Consider the following 20501-nt stretch of genomic DNA (forward strand, 5'->3'; position numbering starts at 1 on the left):
CCCTCGCAGTGGTTAATGAGGCAATAGAGGTGACGAGGTGGTCTTTGACTGAATCAATGAGAATCTTCCTGGCCTTGATAGCATCCTTTTTGAATTGTTTCAACTCAGCTGCATCCGAAGGCTCAATTAGCTCTTTCGCTTCTATGAATTGGAGAAGATCTTCTTCCTCAAGAGCCAACTTGATTCGAACTTTCCATGCAGTAAAATTTAGATTCCCATCAAGCCTATCTTCAACTTTCAGCCCCATTGACCTGATCTGCAAAAGCTACAGCAATCTGAAAATGGAAGTGTACTGAATTTTAAATCTGAAGATTGATCTAACCAATTAGCTCTGATACCATGTTAGACTTAGTACTTTCAGATTGTATAAACTCAGAAAAAAATCAGAATTAGATTAAACTAGGTTAATTAACTTATAGTTTTCCAGACTTAAGCATGAAATGAAATGAAATGCACAAGGACAAAACACAGTTACCCTGGGAAAACCTCCTAGGAGGAAAAACCCAGCCAAAGGATCCTCAGATCTGATTATGATTATAAACTGAATATTACACACTTATCTGGAGCATAGAGGTTGCAGTCACAAATAAGAGATGGAAGACTTCACAATTAGGTTGCTGATGAGGTTATGATTTGCAGTCCTTCTCATTGGAATTTCTGAGTGTAACAAGGGTAACAGCACCTTGAGTAGATTACAGTCCTTCAATGAAGTCGTTCAAGGGTTCGCTCACTTCAATTGGAAATCTGCTGCTAAATAGGTTCGCTGTCTTCTATTACAGATCTGCTGCCATCTGGTGAAGTTCGCTGCCTCCTATTTCAAGATCTGCTGCCTTCTATTGGAGTTCACTGTTACCAGTTTTCCCTTCTATTAATTTCGCCTTCACCAAATATGTTTTGCATGTGCATAAAAACTGAATGAATATATTGAGAAGTATACGCCATCTTTATATGAGTCATATTCCTTTTTATTTATGTCGGCCTTCTTTGCATTTAGATCTTTTATTTATTTTAATTTCTTTTTAGGTGAAGTGAGATAGGGTCGGCCCTATCAAGGAGGCGAGTGGGTTTGAGTGAAGCGTGGAACCTTTTCAGTGCATCGAAAGGTAATGGGCCAGGCCCTATATTAAGGAGGCGGATTCCAATGTTGCCCAAGGCAATTGGAATCCGCCAGCTCTAATTACAACCAACATCTTGCTAGCGAACTTCATTGCTATTTGCAAAACACATGAAACTTAACATTATTTCCAAAATTTAATTCTGATTTTTAATTCTCCTTCCTAAAATTTTCACTTTCAGCCTGAAAAAGGGTTAAAAAAAAAAATTTAAAAGCAAATTGAAAGTGAAGGATTTGGCCAAGAAATTGAAAAAAATTAAGACAAAAGGGTGTGGAAATTCAGTCAAATTGAGGTTTTGAATCCTCTTTATGACTGAAATTTACCTCTGATTCTGAAAATCTGTCCTAAAATCAGAGAAATTTCTTGATTTCTTGACCTCTAACACTTACAAATTTTTACTTATGGACAATTCTTCAAAACTTTAAGAGAAAACTTCTCTTCAAAGCGCTCCAAAATTCTCAACCTGAATAATGAATTGTGAAAGTGAATTGGTTGAAAATATATAGAATTTAGGGTTCTTAAATTTTTAAAAGTTTTCTTTTGTTTTATTGTTTTTTTTAGCTTTTTAATATTTTTTTATTGTTTTTTGTGTTTTTTTTTTTGTTTTAATCTTTCCAAAATAGAAAGTTTTATTTCCTCTCAAAAATTTGATTTTATCCAGGAATCGTCTAGAACTTTCTAGAAATTTTGAATTTTGAAAATTTCTTTAAGTGTTGAAAATAATAATTTTGAAAATTTTGGAAAATAAAATTATCTTCCAACTTGCTGATCTGATTTCATGTGAATTGCAATCAGAATCTTATCCTCCTGGCATGGCAAATTTGCCCTCAAATTTCAAGTCTCTGGCTAGGTATCTTCACATATTCCATTTATGCCTAGATAATTGGAATAAACTTGCAAGGGTTTGGACAATTTCTTCATGTCTTAGGGTTTGAAAAGTTCGGACAATCTTGTCTCAGTCTTGATGTCTTGGTATGCTTCATGGCAATGGAAAGTTTGGATAGTCACGTGTCTTTGACAAATTTCTTTTTGGATTGTGCTTGAAGATTTTCCTCTTGGCCAAAGCGAAGTTCACTTTTTCCTTGGACAATTTTTTTATTTGTGCTTATTTTAGTTGGACAAGACCTTGGACATGTCTCAATCCTTAGCAAATTTTGGATGACTTTATTCGGGCAGACTTTCCACATCTTTGGACAGATTTCGGTTCATGTTTCATTTCTTGAAAACAAACTTGGAAGGCTTGGAATATGTTCTTCGAATATGCTAAGACATATTGTCTTGAATTGTCTTGGATCTGATTTTGGAAGAACTTTTGGTCAATCATCTTTAGGTGAATCTTCATCCATCATGTCTTGGTGAGCTTGGACAATCATGCATCTTTTTTGTCTTGGATTATTTTCCTGCCTTAGATTTTGCTTTATTATTATTATTTTTTCTTTATTATGGTTTGTGTCTTGGAACAAATTCGAACTTTCCATGGCTTGTTACTTGGTTTGGATCTTAGACTTGGAATATTTTTGAACAATCATACGTCTTCTTCATGAATATGTGCGCTTGGAAGTCTGCTGTTCAAACATCTTGCCTTTTCATTGTCCAACTTTTATAGGACAGATTTCGAACTTTGCCTTGGTTTATTTTTGCTTTGTGCTTTCTTTGTGCTGGGCGGACTTTGAAGAAGTCTTAATTGCAGCTCAAAATTCATCTTCAAGTTGCTAATTTGGTCTTCTGCATAGGGTGGATTTGGAAGAAATTCAACCATGCCATCTTTCTTCATCTTCAGCGAATATGTGCGAGCTTGCATCTGCTTTGTGGCATTCTTGGAAGAAATTCTTTCTTCTTTCAATCTGCTATCTTCGAACTTATTGTTTGTGATGAATCTGGACATTCCTCATGCCAAAAGCAAACTTGCTTCAATGTCTTCATGCTAATTCAATTTCTCTGAATTTGATCTCCAAACCCGTAGATATGCTTGATTTCTCATCCTCATGGCAGATTCTGAAGTTGGATAATCTGATCATGCATTGAAGCTGCTAGCTTTTCTCAACTTTGGCGAATTTTTGATAGAGTTTTGATGCTTCCTTCTTTGCTATACGAACTTCTCCTTGGCAAGCAAAGTATTAATGAATGGGCATCATGTCTTTATAGCTTCTTGGCGATTTCTAGAAGCTTTATTGCTTATTTTAATGTTTTAAATTGCTTTGCTTCTAATTGGGCGAATTCTAGAAGCTTTGTGTTTTATTCTATCTTTAGGAAATTGAAACCCTTTTGCCTTCTTCTAGAAGTTCGAATTTCGTTACATGGCAAATAATGAAGTTTTAAATGAAATAAAATCTTGTTTTATAATTTTCTTGGAGACTTCTAGAAGCTTTATCTTATCCTCTTGCTTGTCACACAAGGAAGTAATTTTAGGAGGTTTTAATGCTTTATTCTTCCTTCTAGAAGTTTGAATTTCTCCTTGGAGGCTTCCATCAAATTTTAGAAAGTTTTATTTGCTTTAAATCTCCTTCTAGAAGTTTGAACTTGACATGTCACATATTTTATTGACTTTGATTGCCAAGTCATCATCTTTGCCATGTCATCTTCAACTTCGCCTAAGTGGACCCTTCATTGCCATTCTTTCTCAAGCTTTGGCGAATTTTGTTCAACTTCCTTGTGCCATGGTCAAATTGCCTAGGCGTACTTTGGATTTTTCTTTCCACACTTCCTAAGGCGGACTTGGATGAATCTAGGACATGTCTTCTTGAGCCAACTATTATTCCTTGCCATAATTTTAAGGTGGACTTTGAAAGTGTTGGACATAATTGCATCTACTTAACCATTTTTACACCTTGGTTTCTTGTTTGCTTAACCTTGAGAAAGAGTTTGTTAACTGTCGCCATGAGTTAGTTGACCTTCGGTAGGAGTTTGCCATCTATCGGACAATTTGAGCTTAGACATGAGGTGCACTTTGAAAATTGTCGAACGTTTTTGTGTCTGAATAAGCTAACCTTAGGCAGGAGTTTAGTAACCCTTGCCATGGGTTAGTTAACCCTCGGTAGGAGTTTAATACTTGTTGGATAATTTTTCTTGGACAACTTTTTAATTGATCCTGCTCAAACTTCTTCCACATTTTAACTAGTCGTTTGCCATTCTACCCTTGAGACTTGTGGAACTTGTCTGAACATCTACCATTTTTACTTCTCCAACTTAGGCGAAATTTTCAATGTGCCATATTCGAACCCTTCAATAGTGTTCATGTCATTTTGATACCTTGCCGGTTCATCCGAACCCTAATCTGGATTTCTATTTTGCTTTTAGCACTTGGAGACCTTATTTTCGAAATCTAAGAGCATGGGTACTGATATTATAGCTGACCTTCTGGAACAAAACCCTAATTAGGGTTTGCATTCTGCTTTTTATCCTTAAAGACATAATTTTCAAAATCTGAGAACATGGGTAGGAATAATTTGGCACGGGGATCAAAATCCTAATCTCGAAAAAAGCAAAAAAATTCAAACCCTTGCTTTTTACATTGAGGCAAGATTTTCAAATTCCAACAAAATGGGTAGTAATAAAATAGCTCAAAGAACAAAACCCAGATGCCAGTTTCAAAAAAGTAGGAAAAAGCAAAAAACTCTAAAAAAAGCAGGTTGTCAGAAATGACCCAAAGCAATTGCGATCTTCATCCTTCGAACCTTCTGAACACTTTGACAACACTTAAATTCAATTCTGAGCATCAATTCTTAGTCTGGCCCGGAATGACCTTAAAACTCTAACTCTTATATCTCTCAAAATGAAGATTTATGAAAATGCAGAGCTAGGACAAAACCCTAAAAAGCAAAAACAGAGGGTCCCCATCTACGATGGGACGATGTGTGAATTAGGTCACAATAGGTACCTTGTTAAGAGTATGTTAAAAAAATAAATGGCTTCACATAAGAAGCAGCATCTCAATCAAAGTCATGTTCTTTTTCATTGTTGTACCATTCTAGTAGGAAGTATAGGCAACAGTATGTTGCCACTCAATACCATGCTTCGAACAATACTCTACAACACATGAAAAACATATTTGCCTGAATAATCTGATCTCAAACATTTTACTAGGTGTTTGAACTGGTTCTCAACTATGGCTCTACATTTGATGCACTTCTCTAAAGTCTCAGACAGATTTCATACAGTAAACCTAAGTATTTTACGTGAAATTATCAATGATAGTCAACATGTACCTCAATCTTGCAAGACAGATGATTCATAGGGCACAAGTCAGAATGTACAAGCCACAAATGCTTGGCACACCATGCCTCCCTTTTTCAAACCTTTCCTAGTGATTTTTGTCAAGAACACATCCTTTGCACATGCCTCTTGATGAAGAGATAGGAGATGACTCATGGAACATAGCCTTTTAGCCCAATAATTGCATGCTGCTGAAAGTTGGGTATTCTAATCTCTCTTGTAACTACGTGTTACATCATCTACCATGGCCACAAGTGCATTTTAAACCTTAATTCATTGGGATATCACTGAAACTTGTGAACTTATAAGCCTGTGTTTGCTTATCAAGTTTGCCACCATTGATCAGCTTTAAATAATTATTACAATTGTCGCAATGAATTTGTCAAGACAAACTCAACCTTACTACCTTGCTCAATTATTTGATGAACAAATACCATATTCACTTATATATGGTGATTATGCACTCATCAAACACAACATTGTCACTAACAACAATAAAAAGAGTCAAAACATCTGATGTCTAAACTTGCTTATCATCTCCTTTGGCAAGCTCTTGCAACAAGCTACCATCCTTTGCCATATGAGTGCAACCATAATTCCTTGTAAAAACACCCTTGAGAGCCTATTCAGGAGAAGTATAAGTCACAAGAACATTTCTTTACCCTTTTCATATAGTGTTCTTTAATTTCCTTCACTTCCTATATTAAGTGATTCATATTCTTGAAACAAGTGTCCTCAATATGTCCAGGCTTGCCACAGTGGGTACACTTCTTGTGCTTCCCTCCCTTGTGACCACCCTTGCAATCTGCATTAGAGCTCTTCTTGTTCCCATCTTCAATGTCACCTTCCCAGATGCACATTTCTATTTCAATTCTCCTTGAAGTTCTTCTTCTCCTTCCCCTCACATGAAATTGTTGCCTCAAACCAAGAACACCCATCAGGCAAGCTTCTCTTGTTCTACAGTCAATAGAGAACTCATGGCATCAAAGGACATATACATGCCATCTTTCTTTGTCATGGTTGTGGCAAAAAAGAAGAGGAAGAGGAATACATCAAATGGAAGCCACAAATTAGCAAGAATGATCTCAATAATATCACAATGCGTGTCCTTGTTACACCCCTGCGGTAGTTTCATAAAGGACAAGTGTTTTTTTCCTAATTCAGGGCCCGACCTGATCAGGTTATGAGCTATATATGTGTGTGTGTATGTGTCTATATGTGTGTGTGGGTGTGTGTGTATAAGGCAAAATCATTGTGTTTTCCTCACATTCATTCATCCTTTTCAGCAACAAATTATACAATGAAGGCAAATATAGCATGAAAACAGCAGAACACAAGAGTAGTAGCAATCTTCAAATGAAAGAATGATGAAAAAGAAGAACCTTCAGCAGTTACAGCAGGATTTTAAAGTGTTTCAGTGCCAGTTAGAGGAAGATTGTGCACTGGCAGCAGGTCCAGAAGCAAAACAAACTGACATAGTGTGATTAAACAGTGATTGAAGAGCACAACTGATGAGAGATCTAGAAATTTAAAGGCAGTCATGCCCCTAGGAGACTTTCACACGGCTCAAGTAAGAAATTCACCAACAATACAAGTCTTTGCCCAAGAAAAACACCTGATTTGCACAACCAGCTTCCTCTAACCCAGCAAAAAGTTCGCACACCCATGATGCTTTTGGCATGATTCTTCATCGGTGACAGTGGGCTATGTTAAAGTGGCAGCTACAATTAAGAAGTTGGCCAGTTTTAAAGAATAGAGTGCAAAAGCACTTAAATTGAGCTCCTTTCCTATGTGTTCAATAACAGTTCAGCATTAAACTCGTTCCAGTTGCTGCTCAGATTGCCCAATTCATATTTGTGCTCAAATTTTTTTCCTTGCAGATTGCAGCAGGTCGGAAGGACTGAATTTAGAGACTTTGCAGGAAAGAAACACAAGTAATTAGTAATGTGTCTTGAACAGTCAGATGCACGCTCAGTAAGTAGGACTGTTTATGACAGCATTTGCAGCCACCTACAAGGCAGGTACTTTAGCAGAGTTTCATCAGTCAGCAGATTTACAGCTTCCTACAAGCAGCAAAAGACATTCCAGTCATGATGACAGTGGTTCTGTCTTGGTACATAATGGTCATTTTCCATACCCCTGGTTTCAAGTGTATATCAGAAATTATGGGTAGTTTGTGACAGCACTTAGGATTAACTGATGCAGGGTTTCAAAATTCCTAAAAAAAACATAAACAGTGAGCTCAAAAAACCTATATCAGCAGCAATTCCTATACAAATGATGGCAAAGTTGCAATTTCTCCAAGAGTTTGTTGTAATGTCCCCAACTCAGGCCATGAAAATTAACTATGAATTTGCTGTCCTTTCCTTGGTTTACACAAGAGGAAGAGGGCTTAGAGCATTATTGGGTAAGTGTGGAGTTTTTGGCTTGTATTTTATTCTATTCTTAAGTTGTGGGCACATCTTTTTATGCAACTTAAGTGACTACTAGCCTAAAGACTTAAGTTATCCCCCTTTTTAAGTTTAATGACTTAAGTGGCATGTACTTTAAGTGATTTAATTAAGCATATGCCAAAAAGGTCAAGGGGATGTGGGATTTCAAGGAGCCTATTGGCTCATTTTTAGGGAGTCTATTTGGAGCATTGGACTGAGTTGGTAATGGATCAAGGGCTGAGGTTAAAGCGTCCCTTTGGGAGTTAATATATAACATTCTAGGGTTCTTTTAGACCTCATTGTGTTATCAGTCTTTTATCTTTTGTTGTTGCAGCCTGCAATCTTTGGCTCAATGTCTGAAACCCTTGCATATCCCTGGTTTCAGAGAGACATATGGAATCCCCCTAGTCAGAAGGGTGTGTTTTGGTGGAAGGGCTTTGGTTTGTAATGCCTTAGCACATCATTATTAGAGCTCAATTCATTATCAGGTTTGGAGGCCAATTTCTGAAGGTGAAATTCAAGCTCAGGTTCAGATTTGGGTTAACTATAGCAAGGTGCCTTCAAATTACTGAGTTTCGTTGAAAATAGCAACAACAAGGTCAAGTGGAAACAAAATTGAATAGACCTACTTATGATTTTCTGGGTGTTTTGGCAAGGACGGCTAGGATTTGAAGACAATGGTATTTGTGTCTAAAACTGCAAAATTTTAATTCACTTCATCTCAGAAAATTAAAAGTCAATGTGAATCATTTCTGGGCAGATTTAGAGTAATTTTCTGTACTTCTTCCTATACTCAGAAATTTAATTTATAAAGCAGAAAATTCAGTTCTATAATCTGAATGTGCATTGACTTAACAGTCATCACTGGCTGAACTACCCCTGCTAACAGAACCGATAATGGAATAGTTGAATAAACAATTTGGGATATATAGTAAAAAAAAATTGGCCCAATGACATAGACATGTATTAGCTACTCAACCAATAATTTTGGGAAATTTCGCAATTTCTGCCAATTTCCATATGGACCCTGTGGCCCTAGTTAGATAATGCCACGTGACATGACATGCCACATCACCTATGGTGATGTCCTTGTTGTCATGTCAGGATGACTTTAGCATCGAACTCATTACCAAACCAGATAAGAATTTAGAGGAGACGTCCACAGGATTTGAATAGCCAACCTATCACCTTGCAGCCACATGCTGTGGTACCCACCACCAAGCTAGCTCTCTACGTGACAATCACACAATATGCCACCTCAACCTCCACATCACTTCTAGCAATATCACTTTTGCATGTCACGTTGACTTTAGCAACTAACTCAATACTGAACAAACAAAAATTTGAAGGGTTTAAATTCCTGACTTGAAACCTGGTAGCCACTTCGCATCACACCTGCTTGGTAGCACATAGTGACTGTTAGCACAATTACCTATGCCACTTGGTAGTTTTAAAAACCACAGACCCAAATTTATCTCTATGCCACTCCACACCCTAGTCCCTAATCAGACGTGACCAACCACTATGTCAATGCATTGGTCACCAATACAAAACCACCTACCAAAAATTTGAGGGCTTTAGTGGCCGAATTTTTTAGTGAACCAAAAATAGAAACCTAACAATTTTTTCATAAGAGATTCAAATATGTAATTCAGATATGAGCCACGGCACAGCTGAAGATGGATCCCTTCAGAAACTTTGTACCTTCTATTTCAGCAAATTTTGCACAAGGAGCAGCCTCACGAATTCAATCCTCTTGCAACAAATTTATCCTGCCATAAAATTCTGCAAGAAATTCAAATTAGAAATCAAAACTTGTCCTTTGCTCGCAAATTTTGCTGGATCTCACTCCTCATGAAATTGACCTTTTACAGAGAACAAAAGTTATAACTCAAAGTATTGATAAGATGTTTTCCCTTTGCTACACATCGTTGCAGAACAAAGGATCAGAACCTAGGGATATTTTATCTCTAAACTTTGATACCATAAACAATTATGCGTAGAGGTCCATAATTGAACATACAACCTTCATGTCAATACCCATCCTCACCCCTTTCCTTAATCACAACCCCAGAAGTCTTACTAAAACTATCATGTATGATTTGGTAAGAGTAAGACCGTTTGAAGCATATGGAATGTGCTCTCTCACTCTTCTCTAATTAGTAGGTTGAGCACATCAATTAATCATCTTGTTGTAACAAAGTATCATCTAATCATGATGAAGCCACCAAATGGTTCTTACAAATTCATCTAAACTGTGGCTGAGGGCAAATATACACAAAGCCCACTTGAAGTTGTGCAAACTCAATTAGAGACCTTTAATGAAAAGGGCATTCGAAAGAAAAATTATATACTATATATAAAAACAGCATATAATAAATATCATATATTAAAATATATAAATATCCATTGCTAGCCGCTTCAACATATATAAAGAATGATGAATAGTACCAGATCAAATCTTGCCATCAAGCATTCCACGACGTATCTTTGCAAGTGAGCCCTTCTCTGATCACTCTATTTCAATATGTATGGAGGTTGAGGTTGTAATAAAATAAATGACATTAGAACATATTAAAGATAATAAATTGAGGGTTATGGAATCTTGTGAAGGAGCCATTAGTGTCAAAGTAGAAGAGCAAGTGAGAGATCCAGACTAAACAAAAATTTGATCATGAAAAATGAAGCTCGAGAATGATTTGTGCAATTGTAGACCCGCACTGGATAAAAAATGTGGTACCAAAAAATACCAAAAAAATCCTAAAAAATGTATTCTTAAAAAATATATTTTGAGATTTTGATAAAAACACAGTGCGCTTCATCCGTAGGAAAATTCGACGGATTTTAACGAATTTTTAATACTGCATCAAGGTCCGCCAAATTTCAAACTTCATGGCTGAAATTCAGAGAACTATATGACTTGTGTGTTAGCCCTAGAGTTTGAGAATTGAAATTGAATTCTAATATTGTACCATGCACTTCTCCAAGTTCCCAAGCATCAGTTGAGAGCATGCGTTGGAATATAGACAAACATTAAGTGACAAAGTGCAATTGGAGACCATTTGGCTCTATTGTTCAATTCCATTTCATGTGGGAGGTAATTAGTTCCTATTTTTAAAAAGTATGTGATTTTTGATCTATTTATATCTTAAATTTTATAAGACACTGCTTTTTCTAAATTTAGGATACTCATTTTTTTGTTTGAGATCTCCTTATTGGAAAAAGAAAAGTGGATGTTATTGTTGTTGTTGGGGCAGGTTTCAAAGCCCCTCATAATGAGATGAATGACGATAAAAGGCCTAATCTTCAATGAGAATGTGGTAGATGCAAGCTTCATTATTGATGAGTTGTGTGAGACATTGCAAAAGAAGCATTACACCATCATGTTTTTGATGTTTCATCAGATAGGAGAGACATGACGTTGAAATTCCCCAATTCCTCTTAGTTCTTACAGCAGAATAGATTTCCTAAATCCATTGAAAATTCAAGGAAAATGAAAGCTAGAAAATTCCTTTAAGAGATCTCAGAGGAAGTTGTGAGGTGGGTGAAGCCAATGTTGTGAAGGTAATTACAAATAATGCAGCAAATTATTTTGTTGAATGTAGACTTCTCATGGAAAGCCCCAACCCCCGACTTCTCATGGAAAGCCCCAACCCCCTCTCCCACCACCACCCCTTCTAGGCTTCTTGTTCTACTCATTGCCTTGACCTTATATTTGAGCATCTTGACCAATTTTTTTGGGTCAAGCCCATTGTAGATTGTGGTTGCAATATTTACAAATGTACAGCCATGCTTGGGTCCTCAACTTAATGAGGAAGCATTCAGAGGAGTAGTTTGCTTGTCTTGATGTAACCCACCTTGCAACCAAATTTATCACATTCCAATTGTTGCTTTAATTAAAGGCTGCTTTGACACATATGATTGTTAAGTGAGGAGTCTTCCCAATCTTTAAACTTGAGAAACAATGTAGAAGTTGATAGTGTGAATTTAGTCTTTGATGAGCAATGCTACTGGCTACGAGTAGAGGAGATTATAAATGATCTTATTTCAATCCTCTTTTGTCCACTTTACTAGATTTATGTTTTTTGCTTATTCTCTTCTTGAACTTTACAACTTATGTTATTTATCAATAGATCATAAAGCCTTAGCTAGCCTCTCTTTTTTCTGTTGACGGGAATAAGTCTCTGATGGGTTGTGCATATAAGCACATGCATAGGACCAAGGAGGTCATTAGAAGTGGCAGGTCATTCCCTAAATCCAACATTCCAATTCTAATTACGTATCCAGTTAGGAAATGACAAGTATTTCTTCTCAAATCATCTCACGTCATTGTTTATCCTCAACTTTCCATTTCATTAGCAAGCTAATGGAAAAGATGCTTCTAAATTTTTTTGAGAAGAAAAGGATAAATGAAATTATATTCAAAACCAATTGTAAAGTCTTGTTGTGATAAACTAGCACCTACATCCCCCCACTTGGTTATCAGTATTGTCTTCAACTTTTGCATTGAATGCATACTAGTGTATTAGGATTCAACTGTCTTGAGGTAAGAACCATGAGTTTTCAATTTTAGAAATGTTATCCCAGACTTCAAAAAATTTATCTTTTTTCTTTTTGGTACAAAATGAGTACAACTGGATGTTCAATCAATGTTAAATACACGTGCACCATCATTTTCTTCAGTAACTGATCTCATGCGTAAGCTCAATTTCAGATCAAATCTATCAACATTATCCATGCTACAGTAACAGAATTGAATCATGATAATCTATTGTTATACTAAAAATGTACGTCACAAAGTCATGTGACAATTGTAGATTATGTTGTTATTAAGTCAACTTTCTTATCCATATTTCACCCCCCAAGTAAATATGCGTGTTGGGAAAAACCAAGATGAAAGAACTTTTATTTATATAAATGAGCTTAACCGTATTGATGTTCTGCATGAAAAATAGAGAGAAAGCCTCCAACATACATAGCAAAAATCTTTCATAAATTAGACAACACCTGATTATCAGCCTCACAAATCTTCACATTTGATCTATCTATACGTTTTAGACCTTGAACCTTCTAACATAAAAGCTGAGGATGCTAAATTATCACCTTCATCTCTATGACCTGCATCAAAGATTTTCATATCCGAGCACAGCAACCAATCCTTTGGAAAATTTAAAACACTTATATTCCTGCCTTTAAAAAATTTGAGAGATCAAAAAATATTCACACTGATTTATGTATATCATTTGTATAGCTAATATACTTATTAACATTGTTATGTTCCTTCTTGTTATTGTTGTTGCTGTCATCATCATCGTTATTGTCCTTGTTGTCGTCCCCAGAGTTGCTGCTGTTGATGTTGTGACTTAAGAGTCTCCACAAATTGCTGATCATCCATTCTCCACTCCGTTGATATTGTTAGTGTGTTGCATGATTTTAATGACTTCCGTAAGGTGCCTCTTCACGTAGCCGTCTTCCCTAGCCAACCCTTTTGCTTCGTTAATACAAATATCATGATTAGTCGCAAGTGAATGTTCTGCCAGTGCTGACATTTCTACTCTATTATGCCTAATATACCAACCATGCTCCTTAACTCTCGTTTGCATGGATCTACCCATTTCTCCAATATGGACTTCCATTAAGTTATAAAATTCGTCACTACAATTAAGAATTGAACAATGGACTGATAAACCATTGCCACCCATATTTCCATGTCAGCTAGTTGTTGTGTGCAAGGGCAAAACTTACAAATAGGCAATGGCAAGGAACTTCGAAAGCTAAGCTAGTTTTCACCCTATAAGTTGAGCATAATTACATGGATTTAATTAAAAAAGGCTATGAAAGCTGCAAAGTAAGAGTTGATATGATAATTGGCAGTAAGTTTGCAAAGAGCTGATTAAATACCCACTCATACTACCTGAACCACACTAATCACAGATTTTCCTGATCAATTTTGATGTCAATTTCATAAGTTATCTAAAGCATGGAAATAAGCCAATGAAGAGAAATCAAACTTCGGGACAAGCTGCTACCAGGGAAGATATTGCAAAAATGGCGTGAAAAAAAAACCAGTTGCCTTTGGGTAGAAATTGGAATGGTTTTGAAAGATAAACTAGAGAACCAAAGAGGCAATAATGCATAGAGATTAGCCATTTTGCGTAGGTGATCCCCTTTTCCTTAGCCTGAATGTTGGCTACAGGTGATAAATTTCCATTAATTTACCCCCTAAACCACAACCCAACTGACTGCGTTATTAATGATGAAAGTGGTACAAAAGATTGAGTTGTGAACATGTCATTTACTTGAATTTACTCCTAATTATCTTGTTGACATTTTTCTAGCAAATGAATCTTGAATTGTTTTCACCCTAAAATCAAAAGTTGGGGAGAGAAGAAGGACCTGTTGAAAGCTCTTTACAGTCTTGCCAAGACTTTTTCCGATTTCAGGCAGCTTTTTGGGGCCAAAAATGAGAGCAGTGACTCCTGCAATCACGACAAGCTCAGGCACGCCCAGTCCAAACAAACCTTGCACTTTGAGACTGTCCTTCCTCCTCCTCCTGCTTGCCAAGCCTCTCATTCTCATACATAATATGCCCTTCTCGCCCCTCATAAAGCTGCATGAGCTCGCTGGACAAACAACGCCTGCAGTGGGTAGAGACTACAGTTTCCATTTTCACTTCCAAGATGAACATTAGGAAAAAGCAAAGAGAGATAAAGGAGTGTACCAGAGGTGGAAGGAAGGTGCCCTGTCCGACCATTAGGCAGGCCTATCACAAGCCTGGTGCTCGCCATCACATACATGTGGATTGATTCGCTGGTTCCCGTTGTCTCACTCACTATCTAGATAAACACGTTAATATATTCATCTATAAATCTACATCCTCTAAATTGATTCTACTTGTAAAGCAAAATCCACCTCTTGGTGTACGATCCCAAGGAGGGAAGTCCATTATAACTTCTCAGCCGTTGTTCTTGACAAATTTTGAAGCCTGTTTTTTTAATTTAGGGGTTCCCTACATTTAAAATTCTTTTATCTTAACAAGTGAAGAATTTTAGATGAAAAATACATAATTGTAATGGTGAAATATGTGTATTTATGTTTTTTTCTATTTAATTTTGTATTTATTTTGATAAGATTTTTTTAAGATATGGATAATTTTTAAAGAGTTATTTGATAAATATATATTTAATAAAGAGTGTAATATTGTACGTTGTCTATTTATCATATACTATTTTTTCATATATCTATCATTTATCTCATTTCTATTGTTTACACATATCTATACATTTGTCTTATTTGCTCATTTGTACTTTTATGCTCATACTTATTCTTATGGGAAGTGGCTAAACTTAGAGAAAACAGCACTCTGTATAGTTTTTAAAATCCACAAAACACAACGGATTTTTGCAAAATTTTCAGGAGTGAAATCTTCATTCTTTGCATCCCTATTGTTGTTAAACCACAAAAAATCTAACGAAAAAAGTTGTGTTTTGCTAATCTAAGAGATTTTTTGGAGTGTCATTTTGTGTGGAGATTAGCCTATACCATTCTCATGCAAACATGGTCTACTACGATCTAGCCCCTATTTTGTTCTAAAGCTAGTTTGTAGTTGATGAGCCCTATTTTATGTCTTTATTCGCAGTTATTTTATCATTCTTGGGACTCTTATATACCTACTATTAGGATATTATATTATGTTTTGACTGACTTTTAAAGCCTATATGATGGTCATGTTGTTTATAGTTTAAAACCTTCATTATGACAAAACAGTGAACCTTATGAATGCAAATATAAGTATTTACTTTATCTTTGTGTGATGATAAGTATGTTGTAATGAATGGTCATGAAATGTGAATAGAAGTACTTGTGCTAACCTTGGTGTTGCAGCTGTGTGGAAGACTTTTTGTGATGAAACGAGGTTTTATTATCAACAGCATGGCAATGTTGACAGGACTGGACAGCAAGGCATGAAAGTGTTAAAGGTTGTTGCAACTCGGGCACTAGTTGTTTGAAGTCATTAAGGAGCCTTCAATAACAATCATGTTTTATTAATGATCTTGTTAAATAACCATGTTGGATGTTAGAGCAAATCTAGGGAAGATTTACAAATGTTCAAGGACGGAATCGAGCCCTGTTTTTCTTAGTTCTCTTAGACTTTATATTCTAAATAAAAGTCTCCACCTAGATATTAGGAGTGGAGCAGCTATTTGTGGAAAATTGTTGTAAGGATGAATGTTATATAAATCCTTCTAAGTTTCCTAGTTTAGTTAGTTTCTATTTTTTATATTGGACTATGTTAAGTTGTCGAATTGATTCTAAATAAAAAGCAGATTTACTATCTTGAATAAGTTTATGGTGTTTTGGTATGGTTATGCGAGCTTCATAGTTAACTTATGTTGTAACTTCTAATTCAAGAGACTCACTCAAAGGGACCCACTTGGTGAGGATTCTATACATTTGTGTTTATGCAAATTATTTTCTGATGTTTTAATTTTGTTATGGTAAGCCATTTGTTGTCTTCTCCTGCAACCACTAGACTGATAATCTATGTCTGTTCTTGCAGCCATGATAGAACATAATAGTTATTTTTACATAGGCTAGAAGAGCTTATATTTTGTTGATAAAAGTTGGCATAGTTTTCCTGAGTTATGATCTTGAAGCAAGTTATTTCCTTATGAAGATTTATTCAGCATTTCCATTTGTTTAGAATAGGATAAACATGTTCCTTAAAACTCATGGTGCATATATTTTGTTGTTCCATTTCAAGTTGTGCTTCCTCAGATTGATAGATAAATGAGCCAAGATAGTGGAGTTTTGGATAGCTGCTCAATTAGGAACTTGTGTCTCTAATCTTGAGTATAGTGTTGTGTTTTAACACCTATTGTTTTGGACCAACAGAAGTCACAAGGCCATTCTTATAATCACATACTCATCCTACCTTAATTTTAGCTTTAAAATCCAAATTTGACCAACTTCCCATGTTTACCCTTCCTATATAGGGCTAACTAAACACAAATTTGCATGATATGTTGTTGTGTCTTTATATTTAAAGGCATTAGTATGTGCTAGTTGTAAATATCCAATAATATTTGCAAATTAAGAAATCAATTTACATTTACGCACTTCAATTAGTGCTCTAAAAGAAACCTAGCATTACATAGTCATTCTATGGGACAATGCATGATTAAAGAGTGTTGTTTTTAATATTGTTCAATTCTAAGGGGTTGATCAAAGCATAGTGACATTGTGGCTCGATCGTATGACAACCTAATAAAAGGTATTTATTAATAATGTTGTCATGTACAAGCATGAAGGAATATAGGAGAAATCAAAATATCTTGGGCAAAATAAAAAAGAATAATTTGTAGATCACAGAGGTCAAGTTTATGGGTGTAAGACAAGTTTACAATCATTCATCTACCCATGATAGTCAAATATGTTGCTTCATAGAGTCACTAAATAAATTCTAATTTTTAGATGATTTAATAATCTAATATTAGCTAGCCCTTATCCAAAGACATTTTAAATTTAGATCTTATTTATTCTTTATGTCTTCTTTGGTGAAATGGATTTTATATTTATTTTTTGTTAACAATTAGTTATTCTAAAAATGTTCAACTCGTTCCACCTTTATTTACCTAGAATGTGGTCAACCCATTTGATGTTGCACTTGTTAAACTTATTCTATGGTTTCTACTCCTTTAATCTAGTATTACTCTAGTTTTTCACATATGTTTAGCCTTACTAAGGGTTTGGTCTTATTTGCTTATATATTTGGATTGGGGTTTGAGTTATACATAAAGGCTTATCTTTTATCCCATCTTAACCACCATAAGATATCCTCTCATTATGGCATTTATTAGGGTTTGTTCCATCAATTATATACATGTGTCCATTTTAGATTATAATATGTTGTCATATATTTGATGCGAGAGCATCTAGGTTCACGAGCAATCTCACATCAATCAAAAATATGTTTTCCTATTTGTTGTTGATTATTTTTATTCATTGTTTTTGTTGCTCAATTTCATTATCCATTTCTAAATAATTCTAGTTGTTTCATGGCCAATTAATGACTTCATCTTGAAGAAGGGTCAAATGGGGTTCACACTTCAAATTTGGCAAAGGTTTGATAAAAAATGAGCAAGTAATGTAATGTGGAACTTTGTCCAATAACTAGATATGTAGGATTTCTTGATGTCTTGGATTCCCTCAATTCCCCACTAAGTCCTTGCGAATTTAAATCCTTTGTTGAAGCCTTTATTCATCCCATACTTGCAAAACTTTCAAATAACACCAAATATATTTCAATACTCCTCAAATTCTTATAATATCCCTACAAAACCTATTTCCTCTCATGATCAATAAAAAATGAAACTTCTTATGCAGTGAGGATACATCCTGAACCTCCTCGACTTCTTACAATATCCAGATGGACCTTTTTTCACATTTTATCAAAAAAGATCAAGATTTTTAGGTGATGATGACTCATCTAGAACCCCCTCAGTGTTTTGCAACATCTAGCAGGTTAGCATTTCTCCACTAAATGACAAAATGGGTATCATAAATGATTATAATGACTTACAAAGTGGATCCTGAGAGCCAATAAATGATTGACATGACATATAACCTATTAGAATGTGGAGTAGTTGTGTCGTCTCCACTACATCATGCTTATCAAATGGATTTCAGCTCATTTGGAGTAATATTCTGTAATTTATAAGTTATTAAAAGTCCCTTGAAGATTAAATTAAGTTAGACATTTTGAAAGAATATGATCTTCATGGGGAAAAGCCACCATAGATCTTCATGGGGAAGGCGTTATTATTGCCCATGAACTTATTGCCCATGAAATTAAGTTAGACATTTTGAAAGCATATGATTAGATTAAGTTAGACATTTTGAAAGCATATGATTTGGTGGATTGACGATTTCTATTAGATACATTAAGAAAGTTCAAATACGATAAAAATTGGATATGTTATATTAAGAGTTGCATCACCACTCTCAAATTATTATTAGTAATAAATGGAGCTTCACAAAGATTATTTTCCTGCACTAGAGTTATGCGGCAAGGCAATCCACTCTTTGCCTTTTTATTTTTTATAATGGTTGAATCTTTAGAGTGGAGCATCTGCAATCTCAAAGAAGGAGGAAAATGGATGGGTATGAAGATGACACAAAGAGTTGAGGTTGTGACTCACCACCAATTTTCTAATGACAACATGTTATTTGATGTGCATGCTAATGGGAGGAAAGGGTTATCCGGTCCCTTTTAGATTCATGTCATAATGCATCTGTTTAGAGAATCAATTGAAGAAAGTTGAGGTGGTTTTTATCAATACCCAACCTAGTCTACAAAGAGTCATTCAAATTGACAAGGTTCTTTTGGAGTGGAACGAAAAATCAACAGAAATTACTTCTCATATATCTTGGGACGAGATTTGTTCTCCAAAGTAGGTTGGGTAGATTGGTATTCGACAATTGGCTACCATGAATCTCATAATGGGGGCAAATCTAGTTTGAAATCTTTATGCCCAAGTGGACCAAAACTTGGTAAAAATTATCAGAAAGAAATAATTGGACTTAAGTATTCCAATGAGGATCCTCACTATCAGAGATCCATTGCATGGATCGACGGTCTAGAGCTTTTATGCTTGAGTGCAAAAACATCATAATAAAGCATGTTACATGGGAAATCAGAGACGGTAGGAGTGCCTCATTTTGGGCAGACTCGTGAGAGAGATATGAGAAGCTTGCAAATAACCCAAACTTGGACACCCTTAGAAATGAAACCATACAGGCTTGGGGGATCGAAGTTAGAGACAATTGGGAGAGTACAAATCAATGGCTACCCCCACCGAAGGTGGCAATAATTATTAACTGTCAATGCCCCCAATGATCAGAAGGAGGAATTGCAGAAGATTCTACGAATCGTATTTCTCATTCCTTCAATAGAGGAGGATAATATTAAGTGGTACAACTCAGAGAAAATGGAGTATATAGTGAAATTGGGGTACATGATTAAAGAAGCAAAAATGAAAAAAGAAAATTGTTTGACCCATCTTTTTTGGAATAAGCACTATCTCTTTAAAGCTGATGTTTTTGCATGGATGGTTGTTCAAAAAAATATTTTGACAAGGAAAGGTTAAAAAATATCAAAATTAAAGGATTTGGAAGATGCATGCTATGCAAGGAAAGTGAAAAAAACGTTGATTGTATACTCATGTCATGCCCTTATTTAGAATATTGCTGGATATATTTCATGACAAAAGTAAATTTTCAGTCCCCGCTCCCTTAGGATATTAGAGAATGGTTTGTAATGTAGCCTATTGTTAAAAGGAAAGATTTGTTTGTAGTCTAATGGAAAATAATCCCATCAACTATTATTTGAGAATTGTGGAAAGAATGCAATCGAAGGATCTTTTAGGACAAAAAAATGAATAAGGAAATTTAGTCAGAAATATTGAAAACTTGATCATTGAGTTGGTGAATAGTGCAATAGGAAACATAAACAAAAATATCTTCACAAATCGAGATGATGAGATGACCAATTCCTTCCCCGAGCTAATGGCACCCCCAACTAATGGGTTGAGAAAGGTTGATCATTCATGCAACCCACAAATCATGTTATATGGAAGGAACCTAAGATTCGATGGGTGGAGGTCAATTTTGATGGGGCTTCTAAGGGCAATATTAGTCCAAGTTGGACTCAATGTGTGGTGCAAGATCAAAATGGTAGAAT

The 20501-nt window shown here is 35.5% G+C and overlaps 1 protein-coding gene across 1 annotated transcript in view; it reads right to left on the reverse strand.

Moving 5' to 3' along the window:
- The window catches only part of LOC131041537 (sec-independent protein translocase protein TATA, chloroplastic), a 32521-nt gene extending 17794 nt beyond the window's left edge, over positions 1 to 14727 (reverse strand). Inside the window, exons 1-2 of the mRNA XM_057974667.2 lie at positions 14481 to 14727; positions 14156 to 14397 (exon numbers count right to left, since the gene is read on the reverse strand). Coding sequence (XP_057830650.1) covers positions 14156 to 14397; positions 14481 to 14556 — 318 coding nt within the window. The 5' untranslated portion in view covers positions 14557 to 14727. The remainder of the gene's footprint in view (positions 1 to 14155; positions 14398 to 14480) is intronic.
- Between the last annotated feature and the right edge of the window lie 5774 nt (positions 14728 to 20501).

This window comes from Cryptomeria japonica, chromosome 2 (genome assembly GCF_030272615.1).
Source record: "Cryptomeria japonica chromosome 2, Sugi_1.0, whole genome shotgun sequence".
In the NCBI taxonomy this organism is placed as follows: domain Eukaryota; kingdom Viridiplantae; phylum Streptophyta; class Pinopsida; order Cupressales; family Cupressaceae; genus Cryptomeria; species Cryptomeria japonica.